At 36.4% G+C, this 19739-nt stretch overlaps 1 protein-coding gene across 1 annotated transcript; it reads left to right on the forward strand.

Moving 5' to 3' along the window:
• The first annotated feature begins 1002 nt into the window (after positions 1-1002).
• eif2s1b (eukaryotic translation initiation factor 2, subunit 1 alpha b) lies at positions 1003-18537 on the forward strand. Its single transcript, XM_039741635.1, has 7 exons — positions 1003-1246; positions 4850-4929; positions 8016-8167; positions 9709-9815; positions 11659-11756; positions 17710-17853; positions 18017-18537. Exons 1-7 carry the CDS (start codon positions 1006-1008, stop codon positions 18140-18142), a joined length of 948 nt encoding a protein of 315 aa, XP_039597569.1. The 5' UTR covers positions 1003-1005; the 3' UTR covers positions 18143-18537.
• Positions 18538-19739: the final 1202 nt, after the last annotated feature.

Consider the following 19739-nt stretch of genomic DNA (forward strand, 5'->3'; position numbering starts at 1 on the left):
TTTATTTGTTGATTTTATTTTGTCCAAAATATTCTTCCATAATGGCAAGCACATGGCCAAGTAACAGCTAGCAGCCAATTTTCCAAATAAATTAGGTTCTTTAAAATAGGCGGGATTCACATATAAGCAGTTCTACAATTTCTGTAACATTCACCCATTTTTAATGTACAGTTAGTATAGTCGATTTAATGCAGAAAATCTACACTAAAAGCCTGTGTCCCTTGTTTCATGTCAGTACCATTATGTTTGGTTAGAAACCTAACAACCGTTTATTTTTGGCTACATTTTCAAATCTCATTTGTGATCTGATGCAGAGTTCTAAGCAGTTCACATGCTGTGCATATCATATAGCAGTAGCTCTATATAAAATAAGTTAGTTGAAGGTTCTGCTCATTTCCTGTGATGCTCTAGTAAAGTACTCATGCTATTAGGAGAATACGGTGAGAAAGGCAAAATGGACAGGAAGGAGGAAAAAACAGTGGATATAAATCATCATGGAAGATACTGAAAAGCAATTCCAAACATTTAAAATCTAGAATTTACTGTCTATTGACTCATGAGAGTTTTAAAAATTCCGTATTACTATTATGATTGTAATTTCCTTCATAATTAGTTACTCCTTTGTGTTTTAAGGTCATTCAGGGCTTCTATTCAGAGACCTTGGACATTGGAAGGAAGTGATTTTGCTTAGGGTGGTTAATGAGTAGCACCTTAATGGTCATTGTATAAGATCAAGGTTAGCACTGAATTATTGTCCAGTTCCAAAAAGCTTGTCAAGATGATATTGAAGAGGAGAATCACTGCACCAGATACTGAAGCTTGACTTTTTTAGTTAGAGAGTCTGGGATTCCCACAAACACATTTTGCATTTGAAGGGGCATAATTAGTTTAATTTTAAATGATGTGGCTTTCACTTTTGGGAATAATCACAGTCTTGTAAGTTCCATTTTTAGAAAAATATTGAAGAACTCGCTATAACTCTTCCTGTTTTGTTCTCTTTTCAGCATGCCAGCCCTAAGTTGTAGATTTTACCAACATAAATTTCCAGAAGTGGATGATGTGGTAATGGTGAATGTGCGCTCCATAGCAGAAATGGGAGCCTATGTCAGCCTGCTGGAGTACAACAACATTGAAGGCATGATTCTTCTCAGTGAGCTCTCCAGAAGACGTATTCGCTCCATTAACAAGCTTATTCGCATTGGACGAAATGAGTGCGTTGTTGTTATCAGAGTAGATAAAGAAAAAGGTATGTAGTTCTCTTTAGGATAACTGGATAAGAGAAAAAGAAGCATTTTATTGTTTACTTGTCTTTGTAAAATAACTTACTCTTTACAGTTTCTCCAGCCACAGAGCCGGGGACCCAAACTTGCAAATTCGATAGACTTTGGTGAGGCTTTGTTAACCTGAATAAGTATTACTATCCATTCATAAAATCTAAACAGCCTTGCACAGTGTCACTTGAATTCACCTGTGCTAACTTTGGCTTGCCTGTCTGTGTTGTGCATGATATCCTTCATAAACCCTATGTAAGTACTTGTTAGGTTTTTTTGCAGTGCCATGTGTTTTTGCCAGTTGAACATGGTCTGTCAGTAAAGTGTACAATAGACCTAATGAGGTGGTGTTGCTGAACGCAGAGAGTGGCCTTTTGTCCCAGGAAGATGCTTATAGCATCTAAAAGGCTGCTTCTGTGCAGTAGAAGGAGAGATTTCTCTCTTGCTTAAAGTGTTACGGACCTTTCTATGGAATCCATATGCTGCTGACCAGTGATTCATCACATAATTGACAGTCTGGGACATTTTTTTTAATAGCAAAAAGTACCAGCTCAAAACTAGACAAGTGACATCACCAGTCCACTCTTTTCGTATTTCTGTTGTATGAAAACGGCTGCATCGTGCCACACCACGAAAGTACCCAAATGAAAGAGTACTTTCACCATTAGAAAAACATATTCATATATTTTTTTAACTTTCAAGTCAAAGCCCCCGACTAATGTAAAGCCAATGCTGCAAAGCGGAGCATGATCTTGGATCTTGATTACCGATAACGGTGATCACACTACATGATTTTGTATAATGGTAGACCTATTAATCAAAGAAAATGTTTAAGTATAGCAGACTATTAACACATATGTAATCAAATATCACAGATCATCTCTGAGCCAGCGTACTTAACCTTTTATCTTGGATCACCTCCTTCAGGAATTGACTTTTATTTTTTTCATTATTAAATTAAGTACTAAACTCTTACTAGGTACGACTAAACGTTTGACAAAAAGAGCTTACCATAGCTTTTAGTGCATTGGGGTGGAAGTGATGAGAAAGGGAACACTTACCTGAGGTAGTCTTTTTTGCAAACCTTTATCAAACTTGGCACATGATGAATGTTTAGTCTTCATCCTGGCATGGAGTAGCTCAAAGAGATGGTTAGCAAGAGGGATCTGTTAGCTCTGAGCCAATGTGATTAATGGGAGACTTCAATGCGGTACAAGTAGTGGACAGAGAAGAGAACAGGTGTGGGAGATGCAGGAGTTGAATCTCACATCAGGAGACACTTGAGACTGAAATGCCGCAGATTCTGAGTTGGCTGCGGTCAAACCAAGAATCATTTTAAAGCCAACTTTTAAGCCCCTGTTTGTTTTTCTCCCACCCCCACAAATGCCACCTGATAGCTACTCATGACCCACACACATTTAATTAATAAAGAACTACTCTTCTGCAGCAATTGAAGTTTTGAGTTTACCTGTATTTTTTTTTTAATTATGTGAGGTAATTTAAAGACAATCTATAAAATTGACTTTTTTTGGTTACATGTCAACTTTTCCAGGATTGCCCTAGACTTTCATACACAGCCCCCAGTTTGAAAACCATTGCTTTAGACCATACATTAAGACTATACATGAACGTTGCCGTTTGGTGGCAGTATGGTTTCTATAGGGAAGCTGTATTGGGAGAAATATAAACAAGCATTTATTTTAAATTCAGATTTCATTAAGAAAGAACACTGACCTTCTAAACAAACAAAGATGATTAACTTTTGCAGAAAAAGTACATTTTTAGACTGAATTGTCAGGTATTTAGTGAAAAAGGTCCTCATATTAACTGGAAGAGGTTATAAAATGTTTAAAACCTTGGCATGCTCTTTTGTTGGAAAAAAACCAAAATGCGCTGGCTCATCAGATTTGTCATATTCTTTTTCTTGGATGTACTCATTCATTGCAACAACTGTGTTTTCTAGAAATCATATATTGGTGTTGTTAAACAGTGCTATATGTAAATTATATCATGTTTGTAAAACCTTTCTGTTCTCATATGAAGGTACGAGGGGCATTCAAAAAGTTTCCACCCTTCTATATTTTCGTTGGAAACATTGAAGGCGGAAGGAGTAGTAATTGGTCGTTTCTGAGAGTGTCATGTGACTAGTTCTGGCTGGTAAACTGGCTGCCCTTGCAGTTTAGTATTAGAGTTGTCACCCTGTGGTGAAGATGGCTGCAAAACTTATAAATGGCACCAAAGAGGAACAGCATTCTTGTCATATGCTTTTTGTAAGCAGAAGGTGTGCAGGGAGCACAAATTCATCTCCGCATGTGTGCTCAGTATGGGGATAAAGTTCTCTCATAGAGTCATCTATGAGTGGATTGAAATGTTTGAAAATGAGCATGTTAGTGTGACAGATGCAGTGCGCTCCGGACATCCAACTACATCCACGACCACAGGGAATGAAGAAAGAAGCCTGATGTGAAAGCAGTGGTGCATCAGTGGCTCATTTTTTGCTGATGTCATTAAAAGGTTGGTACGACACTGGGAAAATTGCATCGCAAAGGAAGGTGACTATGTAGAAAAGTGATGTAATTTGTTTTTGAAACTTTTAATGAATAGAGGTTAAAAAAAAAAAGTGCAGAAACTTTTTGAACGTCCCTCGTAACTATTACATTGTATAGGGTGGCAAAACTTGGAAAAAAAAAAAGTGCAGAAACTTTTTGAACGTCCCTCGTAACTATTACATTGTATAGGGTGGCAAAACAGCTAAGTCTCATTCATAACTTGCGAACGATTAAGTGTTTTGAGGAGATATTTTGAATTATTTTAGGCATAGTGACAGCACTTGCCTGAACTGGAATGAAGTAGCACATATCAGTTTGCAAGCTTTTCTCTAACTCAGAAGAACTGCTTTGTAGAGCCTGCCTGCCTGCTCCCTTGTGTCCTGCTGTTCACTCCATTCATTGTCGCAGTGAATTAGGTTTTGCAGTTAGTGAACATTCCAATATATCTGCACTGAATAATGAGTCTTAAAATGGTGCTCTTTTTATTTTGTAGACATAGTTTCACAGTTTCTTTTAGGAGTTTTATTGCAGATGACACAAATGCTGAAATGTACAATTAGTCAGAATTAAGTGACCTAGAACCTTTATGTCTATTCATCTCTTTAACTTGTTCATTTTTCTTCCTCATTTAAGAGTTAAAGACATAAGTTAAGCATTGTTTTTGTTTTATTGATAGATTCAATGTATTCATAATTTATGTTCAAAATGCAGTAAATTGATATATTTTGGAAAGACATAACAGCATTGGTACTTGTTTGAGGCATATGAAAAGATGTTCCTAAATAGATTTTAATTAAGATTTCTTTTACCTATCATTGTAGAAGATCTGGAAATTGAGCAGAGGTTAGAATACACCTAAAATAAATTTTAGAATTAATTTTTAAGGCATTGGAGCTGTGACTTTTCTGAAATGTGTAACCTGTTCACGTGTCCATTTGTGTGTGTCCTTGATCGTTAACAAACGTTTGAGTATTTCTAATAATGGTGAACATTTGTCTAATGGTGAGTATATGTTATAATTTTTGCTAGGTTATATTGACTTATCAAAAAGAAGAGTTTCACCTGAAGAAGCCATCAAATGTGAAGACAAGTTTACAAAGTCCAAAACTGTAAGTCAGTGCTTCATAAATGCATTTGCCTCAAAATTATACATGACAATAAAATTAATGCATGTACCAAATGCACATTTTAGATTTGATCACTTTTATTTTTGGATGTTTGTGGGTTCCAAATTTGAAAAACCTAGGCCAGAAGCAAACAACTTTTAATTAGTGCAGAGCTTTCATTTAGATTAAGGTTAGTTAATACATTCTTCATATGATTATTTAAACACTATTTCTTTAGGAAGAAAGGGCAAAAAAATAGGAATTAGAGTTGGTAACCTTGATAGTACAGATTTGGAAAACAACCTTTTAACTGATTGTCTTATTGGTGACTTTGAAATCCTGCACTTAGAACTGAATAAGGTTATGCTATTGGCATTTCTGTAGAGATTTAGTTATTGTTTTAACAAATTAAATGCCTTCCAAATGCTCAGAGAAACTGACATAAAGCAAATCAGTTTGAACTCAGTATAGTTGAGTTTTGTGCTCCATCTCTTTGTTAATCTGATTTCCTATCAATAAATGTTTTTTTTTTGAGAATAGTTGCAAAATTAAATAAATAAAACTTTTATCTTAAAAGTCTTAAAACACAATTAACTTAGGACAAAACAAGAGCCACAACGGAATAAGACCAGAAGTAGAGGAAAGGAAAGAGGTAAGAACAATAGGGGAAATTAACTAGCTGGAGGGCACAGAAAAAGTGACAGGCTAAGGAATCTATAAATACATGAACAGCTGTGTAAAGCATAGATTTCTAGTATACTCTGTTCATTTTAAACTTGAAATGAATGTCTGCGCTTCAGCAGTCAGATGTCTTACAAGGCGTGATTTTTATGTCTGCATTAATCCCTTAATATGCTCCATGCTTGCTTAGAACTCATACTAAAGAGTGTAATTTTTTCCACATGAATGCTCTCTGTGTCCCAGAGGGAAAGGTTACATTTCAACAGCGTGATTTAGTTAAAGAAAAAACAGGTTAAAGGCAAAAGTGCTGAAGGACAGTTACTTGGGTCAAAAGAACAATATTATTATTAAAATCTGTTGTATTTTGCTCATTGACTATTGCAATTGAGACTTACTACTGCATGTACTACATGTGCCAAGCATATTCACGAGTTTTGTTTATTTTTGTAGAAGTTCCTTTGGAAAAGCTTTCATTTGAGCAGTGTTTTGTCTGTCATTACTATTACTGTTTTGAGATATAAATAGTATTACTGTACATTTGTGTGGCTAGACATGGATTTGTCACAAACATGGATAGAAAATTGATGATAAACTAAGTGTATCAGAAATAACTTATTAATTTATTTTAAAATGATATTTTTTAAGGAATAAAAATGCTTTTGTTGATCCATGCTGATGCTTTTTACCTTTATATCAATCAAGTAATTAGTCAGCTTTAGAAAAAAATTAGAACTTGACCACTTAACTCTGACATAGTCTTCTTTTTAAACACCGCACCATGGTGTATGTATGCTGCCTTTTTGGAAGAGGTAAATGTTATACCTGGGCATGGGTTTGTAAATGGCTTGCCATCTTAGTTGGATAATTATTAGGTACACAGTTTCAACCAAATTAATGTTATGTAAACGGCTTGCTTCTCTAGTGTGTAAAGATCAGTCTGTTCATGCATGTGTCATTGAAATGCTGTCAGTTGCACAGTCATGTATGTGTGCGTGTCTCTGTAAAGAGAGAGCGAAACCTACTTTTCGTATCTTCTGCTTGCTTATGAAAATGCAGTTTCTAAGTTTTTGATTTTGGTCTTCCAAATAATTGAAAAGGAGACATAGAACCTCCCATTTTTGAGTGTTAACAGTGATGACCACCAGCATGATTTCATAAAGCCAAGTAAAACACATTGGCACCTCTGATATTGGTGAGTTTAGTTAAAGCTTTATTGAAACACGTCTGCAGCTACTATAAGATGTCACTGTCAAGTGAAAGGCTTACTGGAGGTTTAGGTCTTTTTCTTTAATTTGAGTGCAATAACCGTAATAAACTTGATTTAATGATGTGTGCTGTTCTTGGTTCTTTAAGTGCTTCATAGATTTTTAAATGTTTATTTTACTTTCTAAGAAAATAAAAACCATAAAAGACACTGTTTTAAATCATTTCCATAGTGTCCCTTGTGTGTAAAGACAAAAACAATGTCCCAATTAGATTAAAATGAACATATTTTAGAAATACTCTTGTTCCTTGTACCTTTAAAAATACAGCCTTGCTGCTGTTGTGATGCACTGAGTCATTCATTGTGACAGACAGCATAATGAATTTAGATCTTTAAATTATTTCACTTTTCTCACGTTAGTAATGGTTAATACTGCTGTAGATTTAGACTGCCAAGAATGTACTGTCCTGTATACAGTGGCCTTGCAAAGGATTTATTACATTACCTTATGAATCTATTAAAAGGGGGCTGCATGAAACGAGATTCTGATCTTAGGAGGATTGTGGAGCTGGAGCAGGTGGATCTTCTAGCTTTTTGAAGTACGAGCAGAAGAGTATCACTGAGCTGTCTATAACACTGTGTAGACAGGACAGAGGTCCAAGGAATACTCTGGATTTGGAATTGCATTAATGTCTTCTGTCTCATCATATGATAGTTGTTAATAAAATGTAGGATCATCTTAGTTCATTGAATTAAAGTTGAATTAGCTGTACGATGATTGTTTTAAATGACTTACTTTTAGTATGGCAAGTGCATTAAACATAGCTTGTTGTACAGACTAGATGAAATGTTTTAAGGGGTTAAAGTGGGAGAGCCCAGGCTAAATATATGAAGTTACAGCTTAGTGTTTATTTAATTTTTGTGTTCATATCTTTATTCTCTCATTTCCTAGGACATGTATTCTAAGGTGCATTTTAAAATGGAACCATTTGCTTATTCATCTGTTTCCTTTTCATTTGAAACTGACATTACTATAACATGGGTATATCTTCATCTGGTTTTATCATTGATATCTTAATGATTTAAAAGATTCCAGTGTACATTGTTTTCACTTCAAATCTATCCTCAAAGCTTTTGTAACAGTCCTGCATTTTGAGAAGAAGGCAGATGTATAATTTGAGTTACCTGCTTTATGCTTTACCAGGTGTACAGCATTCTTAGGCATGTGGCTGAAGTTCTGGAGTATTCCAAGGATGAGCAGTTAGAGAGTCTGTTTCAGAGGACAGCATGGGTTTTTGATGAAAAATACAAGAGACCAGGCTATGGAGCATATGATGCCTTTAAACAAGCTGTCTCGTAAGTTATGGACATCAACAATTACATGCATGCAGTGTTGTATTCCCCTCCCTTCCCTAAGGGTGTAATGTTCTTTTGGTTCAGCATAAATAAATTGGTGAAAAAATTGAATTTTTTTTTTTTTAAATACTAACATTCTTTGAATTAGCTTGAAGTTTCCATCTTAATCTAGTGGTACTTGATTAAAAAAAAAGTACTTGCAGTCTCTGTTAGATGACTTTCTTTTCTGTGAATTTTTAGAATTCAGAACAAGCTTACTTTAAGAAATATTTGTGCACTTAAGTGAAAGCATTCATTTCTAATGCCTTATGAAAAGTAACAGATGGTCAAATCATCAAAACACAGTTGGCCATTATGATACAAATTGAATTGCCTTTAGCTGGATGTTAGTAAAGCACTTTTCCCTTGACACTTCTTGTAAACATCTATTTTTGGATTCACCTCTAACCTTGCCCTAAAGATGTTTGAGTTTTCCACCTTCCCCTTTTAAGTATCTTCCTGTGTGATATTTTCTAAGGAGAATGGAAACTAAAAGCGAGTAATAGACTGTTGCCTCCTTGGACAATTTAAAAGGCAATGTCTCATATGTCTTAATATTAATTTTTATTAGAATAAAAAGCAAGTTGACACTTTAAGCCAAAATGGTGGGTGTCTAACAACATGATTTTTGTGTATTTTGTTTAAATACAGCTATGTTCATTAATATTTCTTCTTATATTATATGCTCTGCTGTGACAACCACAGTGGAACTGCCCTTTTCTTTCCAGAGTTCCTTAGAGTAGAGAACTAATGCATCTATTTTTCAGAGATGAGACTAATTTAAATTTAATTTTGTGTATGATTAGACTCTTATATTTAAAAACAAAGATAACAAACATATACTGTTATCTTTGGTATGCAGAACCTCACTCAATAAATGTAAGAAACTGACTTACCTTCTTACTAGCATAGTTTTGCAGCGTCTTGAGCACTGGAGAGTTATTGCCTTCATTTTAAGAAGCTACTGTATTTGAAAGACTTGCTTGAAAATGTTGTTGTTAAAAGATTTAAATCAACATAAATGCTAAGCATTGAAACACTACTATGTGAAAATCGTGTTTTTTGGGATGGAGTAGGTATTGACAGAAGGATGTCTGCATAGAAAAGTTTCTTTCTTGGAGAATATTTGATGGAAAGTCCATGTAGTTATTAGCGTTTGTTTTCAGCTCCCCTTCATCTTTGTAAATTGTTAGGACAATGGTGTCATGGATTCTGTGCATTCTCTGCCAGAGCTTAACTGTTTTCATTTTTAGATACTGATTTTATTAATGTTCTCCTTGAAACAAAAAAAAGTGGTTTATTAATATCCAAAAACATTTTTCAACAACTTGTCTTAGATAGGAAAGTAGTTTTATGAATGTAGTGTACTTTCATCTTTTCATTTGTTTTCTACTGTAAATATTTTTTTCAACTTTCTAAATATTTCTTGTACTTCAAAGATGATTGACAAGAATTGTGTTTTTATTTGTTTGTTTTTTTTTTTTGGCTCCATGTCTGTTCAGAGACCCAGCAGTCTTAGATGGCCTGGACTTGACAGAAGAGGAGAGAAATGTGTTAATTGACAACATCAACAGACGACTCACCCCCCAGGCAGTAAAAATTAGAGCAGGTAGCCTTGTTTTTTGCAAATTGTTTTGTGGTCACATGCACAGTGACCTGGGTTTTTCACGAAATGTGTTTTAGTTCTTCTCGGCCCAAGACATTTTTATGCTGCTGTTTGTTGTTTAATAATGGGTACTAAGGGTACTAAGAATTTTCAGATATTTTGTATTAATTGTAGCATGCTTTCAAATTCACAAATGTGGAGGCATGTCTGTGTATGCCTGTACATTTAAATGGCCTACTGACACCTACCTACCTACACCTGCCTTTTCCAGTTAACTAACTGCTGAATCTGCAACAGTTTTCTGTGCTCACAAAGTGGTATTTTAAACAGTATGTTAGCGCAGGTTAGATGGGTTCCAGGAAATGCTGAAGAATCAAATGATCTTGAACATAACATGATAGTCCACACAAGTGGTACCATCACAATGAGGAAAAGCAATGCTTCTGTGGTTTTCACATGATTTACCTGTTTACCAAGAATGAACTCTGTTTTATCTTGGTAGAGTAATATATGTATTGCTCTACTTTCCCCTATTGTATTATTAATATGCAGCCTTAGAATATTGGCAACCATACAGCCTGATAAAATGGTGATGTGTAATTCAGGTGGCACACAGACTTGTAGTTACTTAAAATGTCTCTAGTTAAGGCATCGTTGGTGCTCAGCTTTCAGCCACATGTATGTTCAATATGGCTGCTGAGCTGTGCTCTTCATTGTGTTGTCTTCATCATCACAGGTTAGCAAGAGAGATGCTTCTTCATCATATGTTGGTTAGAGAGAGAGAATGTGGTTAAGCAAATACATTTATAGATGTTCTCTCCAATTCCTAGAACCAATAGGATATCATGGTACTTAAAGGCCTCTGAGACAAGCCAATTCCAAACAGCCATATCTCAGACCAATGGGAGAAATAGTACATTTTAACACCTCAACCCCCCAAGACAATATATTAAGCTAACCTGGCTTTGTGTGGGGGAAAACTGGTTTAAGACATCCCCCCAAATCCTGTCATAAAATTACAAAGAGACAGTCGTAAAAAGGGGGATGGGGGAAGGCAAACATGAATACCTCTAAACTACATTGGTTTGCCTAAATTATAAATAAAGGCATACAATACATTTATCAAGTTATATGTAAAATCCCACATCACAACACTCCCACCTAGAATTCATCCAGTTGTCATTCTTGATATAGTCTGTACCAGGATCTTGATGAAATTGCCTGACAGATACTAAAACATGCTCTGCAGAGTAGAAAATAAACTGCATTTACTTAAGAGTTATTGTAAAATAGGCAACTCAGAACCCACTACTGTCATCATCAGGTTTGTATGACAGAGAGTGATCCCAACAAAATTCTATTCTTGTTGGTTTGGAAAAAAACAGTAACTTGTTAAGTAAGATCTCTAAATGGTCAGTGCAGGTTGATGATTCCATATACCTTCATATTTATTCTGGTAAAAGGAATTTCATGGTGAAATTCACTTGAGTTTACAGATCCGTTCTTACATTTCCATAATGCAGACTGCCAGAGATTGCAGAATAATGTAAGAAACCTGTTTGTATCAAATATGTCCCTTGTTACAACTATAGGAATCTGCACATATCACAGAACATCTGAACATTATTGGCTGTCACTTGTATGCACTTCTTGATATTAGTGTATTGACATAGACCTTAGCAATCAGATAATTGCCTGTGAAGTTCCTGAAAAGGTTCTGGGTATGTGACAGTAAATGTAGCTTTATGTGTGTCTTTTCAAAACACATTTGACATCTTTTAGATGTGACAGAGCAAAAGCATTTGAAGTAGTCACCAATACTTTTTTTTTTTCTTGTCAACTCAAGACATTGAAGTTGCTTGCTATGGCTATGAAGGAATTGATGCTGTTAAAGAGGCTCTGAGAGCAGGTCTTAGTTGCTCCACTGAAGCTATGCCCATTAAGGTGAGTGGTCAGTCTCAATAGTCAGATATAATTTAAATAATTTGTAACATAGGGTCAATTTCAGTGTTGATTATATACTGTAAATTCCTTTTAAATAGTGTAAAATGAGCTAACCTGGGTTGGAATCCACTTTTTTGATTTGTACAGTGTCCAGAGTAAAATCATGAATCCATTACTTAACTTAAAAAAATGTACAAAGTAAGTGTTTCAATTTTAAAAGCAGCCTAAGGTTTGTTTGCAAGTAACTCTGACTCTGAGTGGAATGAAGACCATTTAGAAACGCATTGGTAACAATCACTGCGTGTTCCTTTGACAGTCATGGTTGCATTCTGTCAGCCATGAGTCTTTAGGAATATGTATAGTGTCTTAGTGCTTGTGAAAGTCCTCCCACTTTCCTGAAATAGTCTGGATGAAAATACTTGCTCTGCTAGGTTTAGTTTCTTGGTTTGAAAAGAATTAGTTGGTACTTTAATTGGTATGTGATAGGATTCGTGCTGCAGATAAGCTCAGTCTTGGGATCTGTCGTTTTTGCTACAGCCAATCTAAGTCTCCGTCATAGATTAGTCTCTTATTCAAATCTACATTGTGTACATTTGGTACCTTATCATAAAACTAGTTAGTGTGATATTTTTTTCTAACCAGTAATTCATACGTTTACTGGACCCACTTAAACCAGTTTCATCATTGTAGTGCTGAAGTTTACCCCTGAATGGAACGCCAGTTCATCAACACAGAGCCCACTGTGGCTCATTTAGATATACCATTTTAATATAACCTACACATCTATAATTAAAAGATCTCGGACAGACACGGGACAAAATGTGCCAACTCCACAAAATGGTCAGATTCCTTATTTATTAAAAAATAAATATTTGAAAACAATTAATTAAAGCAATAGAGTGAACATACACGTTAATGATTCTGCTTTGTCACAAATGTATAGCGTTATATTTATTGCTTTGACCCACATAATGAGAAAGGGATTCTAATATTTGTGTTTCATATTAGTTGCTAAAATTCAAATTTTCAAATGAATTATCATTAATCCCAAAGGTAATGTCTTCTGAATTAGCAGATTCCTCTTCTTTCACACATGAAATCCAAGCCATTCCAGCTGAGCATCATCATATTTAAACTTAATGTAATTTTTGTTTTGATTGATGTTAAATGAGGGTGAACCCAGAACATAACAGAAGAATCGAAAGGCCATAAGTAGATTTTATTTGTTAAATACCACAAAGCATGTTAATTTCTGCCAGTCCATTTTTAAAAACTCTCTGAACTAAAATAAGTGATCAGTGGTATTCCTTATTGTTTAAATACTTGACAAAGTAGTGTAGGTAATGTATAGCTTACCTGATTATATTATGTTAGAATGATTCCATCATATTGTTGGAAAATATTTTAGTTCCAGGACCTTTCCTCTGCCTTTTGGTTGTACTGTTGAACATTTTTTACAGTAATTTATTGGTGCTCTTTTTAGTTGATATTTGCAGTGTATTTAAAGTTGTGCTTTAAATTTGAACATTAGAATTCAACTGCATTTTAAAGTTAGAGATATAAAGGAGTCATGTTGCTTTCACATATTTATAGCGCTTTTGACATATCCATGCTTTTTGTAGTGGGTATTTTTAGAAGAAAACTATATAAAATAAAAAAGTCTTAGACTTGCTCAGTCAACTCTTGACAAAATTAGGGGACAGTGTTTTTTCCAAATCCTGTAGTTCTTAGCTAATAGACATGAACAGATGTGTTGGTCCCCTTCCAGCTCATTGAAAAACAGCTGTATACCTCCTGAAAGTGAAAAAATGAAAAGCAATTTGTTCCTGTAAACCTGTATTCCTTTCACATGTCATCGAGCAAAACAAGTCTGAAAGGAGATCAAGTATTGCTTATTCTACAAAGCTTTTCAAAAATGGCCTGGACACAATTGTTGGTACCCCTGGAAAAGATCTTAAATAGTTGGATTTGAGTGATTTTTCAAACTAGCTGTTTTCTTGAATTCATATCACATGTCTCCAGTCACGCAATCCGTCATTCACCTGGATTAAATGAAGCAATGTCGTCACTCTGCATTTTGGTATCATCGTATGTCCATATGGCCCACACTGAATGCACTAGAGAAAGCAAAGGAGAAAGTTGCCTAAGGAGATCAGAAAGAAAATTATAGATAAGCATGTTAAAGGTAAATGCTAGAGGACCATCTCCAAGCAGTTTGATGCTCCTTTGACAGCAGTTGCAAATATTATGAAAACGTTGATGCATGGGACTGTAGCCAGCCTCCCCGGATGGGACTGTAGCCAGCCTCCCCGGATGGGACTGTAGCCAGCCTCCCCGGATGGGACTGTAGCCAGCCTCCCCGGATGGGACTGTAGCCAGCCTCCCCGGATGGGACTGTAGCCAGCCTCCCCGGATGGGACTGTAGCCAGCCTCCCCGGATGGGACTGTAGCCAGCCTCCCCGGATGGGATAGTGAGAATGGCAGACAAAAGCCAAGGACAACTTCCAAAGAGACACAAGCTGAACTCCAAGGTCAAGGTCCATCAGTATCTGATCGTACCATCTGTCACTTTTTGAGTGACTTTGGGTTAAATGGAAGAAGACCCAGGAGAACTCCATTTTTGAATGAAATCCATTAAAATGCCAGACTGGATTTTTTTTTTTTAAGCTTTCAAAATAAAGCAACACCAAACATACTGTGAAACACAAAGGAGGCTTGGTTATGTCTTGTCTGAGTCTGTGTAGGGAACAAAGAAACTCAAGATTATCAAAATATTTTGGAGCAAAATTTACTGCTCAGTGTCAGGACGCTTTGCAGGTCATGGATCCTCCAACAATACAGTGCATCTGGAAAGTATTCACAGCTCATCACTTTTTATGTTACAGCCTTATTCCAAAATGGATTAAATTCATTTTTTTCCTCAGAATTCTACACACAACACCCCATAATGACAACATGAAAAAAGTTTACTTGGGGTTTTTGCAAATTTATTAAAAATAAAAAAATTGAGAAAGCACAAGTACATAAGTATTCACAGCCTTTACCATGAAGCTCCAAATTGAGCTCAGGTGCATCCTGTTTCCCCTGATCATCCTTGAGATGTTTCTGCAGTTTAATTGGAGTCCACCTGTGGTAAATTCAGTTGATTGGACAGGATTTGGAAAGGCACACACCTGTCTATATAAGGTCCCACAGTTGACAGTTCATGTCAGAGCACAAACCAAGCATGAAGTCAAATGAATTGTCTGTAGACCTCCAAGACAGGATTGTCTCGAGGCACAAATCTGGGGAAGGTTACAGAAAAATTTCTGCTGCTTTGAAGGTCCCAATGAGCACAGTGGCCTCCATCATCCGTAAGTGGAAGAAATTCGAAACGACCAGGACTCTTCCTAGAGCTGGCTGGCCATCTAAACTGAGTGATCGGGGGAGAAGGGCCTTAGTCAGAGAGGTGACCAAGAACCCGATGGTAATTCTGTCAGAGCTCCAGAGGTCCTCTGTGGAGAGAGGAGAACCTTCCAGAAGGACTACCTTCTCTGCAGCAATCTACCAATCAGGCCTGTATGGTAGAGTGGCCAGACGGAAGCCACTCCTTAGTAAAAGGGACATGGCAGCCCACCTGCAATTTGCCAAAAGGCACCTGAAGGACTCTCAGACCATGAGAAACAAAATTCTCTGGTCTGAAGAGACAAAGATTGAACTCTTTGGTGTGAATGCCAGGTGTCATGTTTGGAGGAAACCAGGCACCGCTCATCACCAGGCCAATACCATCCCTACAGTGAAGTATGGTGGTGGCAGCATCATGCTGTGGGGATGTTTTTCAGCGGCAGGAACTTGGAGACTAGTCAGGATAAATGGAAAGATGACTGCAGCAATGTACAGAGACATCCTGGATGAAAACCTGCTCCAGAGCGCTCTTGACCTCAGAATGGGGCGACAGTTCATCTTTCAGCAGGACAACGACCCTGAGCACACAGCCAAGATATCAAAGGAGTGGCTTCAGGACAACTCTGTGAATGTCCTTGAGTGGCCCAGCCAGAGCCCAGACTTGAATCCGATTGAACATCTCTGGAGAGATCTTAAAATGGCTGTGCACCGACGCTTCCCATTCAACCTGATGGAGCTTGAGAGGTGCTGCAAAGAGGAATGGGACTGGCCGAGGATAGGTGTGCCAAGCTTGTGGCATCATATTCAAAAAGACTTGAGGCTGTAATTGCTGCCAAAGGTGCATTGACAAAGTATTAAGCAAAGGCTGTGAATACTTATGTACATGTGATTTCTCAGTTTTTTTATTTTTAATAAATTTGCAAAAACCTCAAGTAAACTTTTTTCATGTTGTCATTATGGGGTGTTGTTTGTAGAAATCTAAGGGAAAAAATGAATTTAATCCATTTTGGAATAAGGCTGTAACATAACAAAATGTGGAAAAAGTGATGCGCTGTGAATACTTTCTGGATGCACTGTATAAGGAGCAAAAACACATGACTAAAAGCACCTAGGAATGGCTAAGATCAATACATTGGGCTATTCTGAAGTGGTCTTCTAGGAGTCCTGATTTGAATCCCATCAAATATCTATAGAAAGAACTGAGACATGCTGCCTGAAGATGCCCATTCCCCTAAACTTGACACAGCTGGGGCAGTTTACTCAGGAAGAGTGGGCCAGATGTCCATGTCTCATGGAGAGCTCCAGGAACTGCGTTAGCAGTGATTGTGCAACAAAATATTTGGTTATGGGTCCTATCACTTTTGTCCCTGCCATTTTCATTTGAGCTTTTATTTGAAGTATTCTGTTAGATCAAAACTAAAGCAAAGTCTGTTTTTTTTTTTGTTAAATACAGAATAAACTTTGGGGACCAATGACATTGGTCATTGTAAAGTTAGTTCAGAGACTGTTGCGAGTTCTTCTTTTTTTCTTTGAGGAATATTAACAAATTTGTCCACATCTGTGTTAACTTTGTGTATCGTATTGAATGGCATATTTCACATGGTTTCCGTAGTCAGTTTTTAAGTGCTAAGAATGGAAGCACAAATCAGCAAAGGTATATTCTACTTTTATTATTGTAGTACTGGTTGTAATGGAATTGTAGAATCTATTATGATGATGATAATAATAATAAACAGTATCATGATCTGTACAATGATGACAACTGAAAGTTGTTGGTTTGAATTGGAGGACAGTTGAAATTGTCCACACTAGTGTTTAAAAGGCAACAAAAGGGGATGATGAAAAGGTTTAATTTCCTCTGTTTGTTTTAAGTTTTACAAACGTTTTACATCTTGAATAAGTATATTGTTCCTCACTAGTTTGCTCCAGTTGTGTATGTTTTCATCTTTTCCTTTGGCCTTGACTGATACATGTACCAGTATGCTAATATTATGTTAGTTTTTCCTCAATTTCACATTATGTTTAATTGTCTAAATCATTTCATTTGATTAGACATATTTAGAATATGTGTAGGTGTAATTGAGTTTTGAACGTTTACAGTTTAGTCCATGAGTGCATGATAGCTTCTTGTTTGTTGTCTATGTAGTGGGGAGAAACGTTGCGGCTTGCAAAAAAAACCATAGTTATTTCCTGCCTGTTTTGTTGAAGAGCAAACATGTTGTTTTTAAAATAGACAAGACACATTTTATCTCTTTTCACAAGTGTAAATTAATATTAGTTTCAGTTCTATTCAAGTGCCATATGGAACGTGCCTCAGATGTCACTTTTTATTTAGTTTAAAATGAATGACCAGGAAAAGAAGACAGTATCATATTTGTTTAGTCAGTGTATTTCATTATGCAAGTAGAACATGCAAGTATTTTCTTTTGTTTGTGGCACATTAGTTTTAAAATGATTGTGCACAGCTGCCATTATTTTAGTAAATCTGGACAACCACCTGTTGCCTCTACAATACAATTTATTTTAACCTTTCCTTTTATTCTCTTAAATCCATTGTTGCGCTTTACAGATCAATCTGATTGCTCCTCCACGATATGTAATGACCACCACGACGTTGGAAAGGACTGAAGGCCTATCAGTACTAAATCAGGCCATGGCAGCCATTAAGGAGAAGATAGAAGAGAAGAGAGGAGTGTTTAATGTTCAAATGGAGGTAAGATATTAAAAAAAGGTTAGTGAAGAATGGCTTAAATAAGCTGTTTCTGTCCTTTGAAGAAAAACAGCTCAGCATAAAATATACTACCACCCTCATTTCTTCGAAAACGTCTCTATATTTTATTTTTCTTTCATTGACTTTGGTTTATTTTCTACTTCAGCCTAAGGTTGTGACAGACACTGATGAGACAGAGTTAGCACGACAACTTGAGCGACTAGAGCGAGAAAACGCAGAGGTGGATGGGGATGATGATGCAGAAGAAATGGAGGCAAAAACAGAAGACTAAAGATCATTGTTGCGGAGGTGTGAGATTAACAGACATGGAAATAACTTGCTATAGTGATTACAGACCAAGGACTCAATTCAGTGTGAAAACACCCCAAAGTACTTTTATTATAAAGTATTTTAAGCAAAATCCACACCTTTTCAACTGTTTTAATCATTTAGAATATTATATCCAGTGGCCTTCCCATTTTGAGCCATTTTTCTTTTAAGTATTCATTTACTGTTCCACTGTTGAAGTCGTTTGGGTGGCTCAGGGTTATATACAATTAGGACATCATTTGATGAAAAATTTGTGCTTTATCTAAAAAGTGCTTTGAAAAAAAACTAAAAATTTTTGTTATGACTGAGAAAAATGAATGAAACCATACATCAATAAATCTGACATTTAAATAATAAGTCGTTCTTTGCATTACATGCATAACTGTTTTTACTTATGTTAAAAAAATGTGTTTTTTGGTTTTTTGTTTTTTTTTATTTGTTTTTTAAACCCAGTCATATGATTTGGTCTGTTGTTGAGCAAGACTGAAGCAGAATAGCTACTTAAAGGTACTGCTAGATTTCATTCAATATGCATAATACAGACTTAAGAGTCTATTATAATATTATTATGAAAGAAATGTTTTTCTTTTAAAGAGAGTAATTTTGATGCCTGTCCTTTTTTCTTTTCTGAAACAAAATGAAATCTGCAATCATCACTATTATATAGCAAAGGAGGTTACACACATTAGAAACACATTTTCATAAGTTTTTTTTTTGAGAAAGAACTACATGACAACTGAAATCATTGGTGATATATATTGATGAACAAATAAATACTCTATATGAAGAATATGTTAGCACGTGTGAGAGAGATATATATATATATATAAAAACTCAGCAAAAAAAGAAACGCCCTCTGACTTTCAACTGTATTTACTTTCAGTAAACTTAATGTGTAAATATTTGTATGAACACTAAAAGAGTCAACACCATAAGACATAAACTAAAAATGTTTCACAATGTGTCCCTGAATGAAGGGAGGCTCAAAATCAAAAGTACCAGTCAGTATCTGGTGTGGCCACCAGCTGCTTGAAGTACTGCAGTGCATCTCCTCCTCATGGACTGGACCAGATTTGTCAGTTCTTGCTGTGAGATGTTACCCCACTCTTCCACCAAGGCACCTGCAAGTTCCTGGACATTTCTGGGGGGAATGGCCCTAGCCCTCACCCTGCGATCCAACAGGTCCCAGACGTGCTCAATGGGATTGAGATCCGGGCTCTTCACTGGCCATGGCAGAACACTGACATTGCTGTCATGCAGAAACTCAAGCACAGAACGAGCAGTATGGCTGGTGGCATTGTCCTGCTGGAGGATCATGTCCGGATGAGCATGCATAAAGGGTACCACATGAGGGAGGAGAATGTCTTCCCTGTACCACAAGGCATTGAGATTGCCTGCAATGACAACAAGCTCAGTCCGATGGTGATGTGATTTACCGCCCCAGACCATGACGGACCCCCCACCTCCAAATCGATCCCGCTCCAAGTTACAGGCCTCGGTGTAACGCTCATTCCTTCGACGATAAACACAAATCCGTCCATCACCCCTGGTGAGACAAA

Source organism: Polypterus senegalus, chromosome 18 (genome assembly GCF_016835505.1).
Source record: "Polypterus senegalus isolate Bchr_013 chromosome 18, ASM1683550v1, whole genome shotgun sequence".
Taxonomy (NCBI): Eukaryota; Metazoa; Chordata; class Cladistia; order Polypteriformes; family Polypteridae; genus Polypterus; species Polypterus senegalus.

Bases quoted from the DNA above. Each gene is read 5' to 3' on its own strand.
- eif2s1b (XM_039741635.1), top strand. From the start codon at position 1,006: ATGCCAGCCCTAAGTTGTAGATTTTACCAACATAAATTTCCAGAAGTG. The intron at 9,816-11,658 runs GTAGCCTTGTTT...TGTCAACTCAAG, and splicing joins GGCAGTAAAAATTAGAGCAG to ACATTGAAGTTGCTTGCTAT. The intron at 17,854-18,016 runs GTAAGATATTAA...TTTCTACTTCAG, and splicing joins TGTTTAATGTTCAAATGGAG to CCTAAGGTTGTGACAGACAC.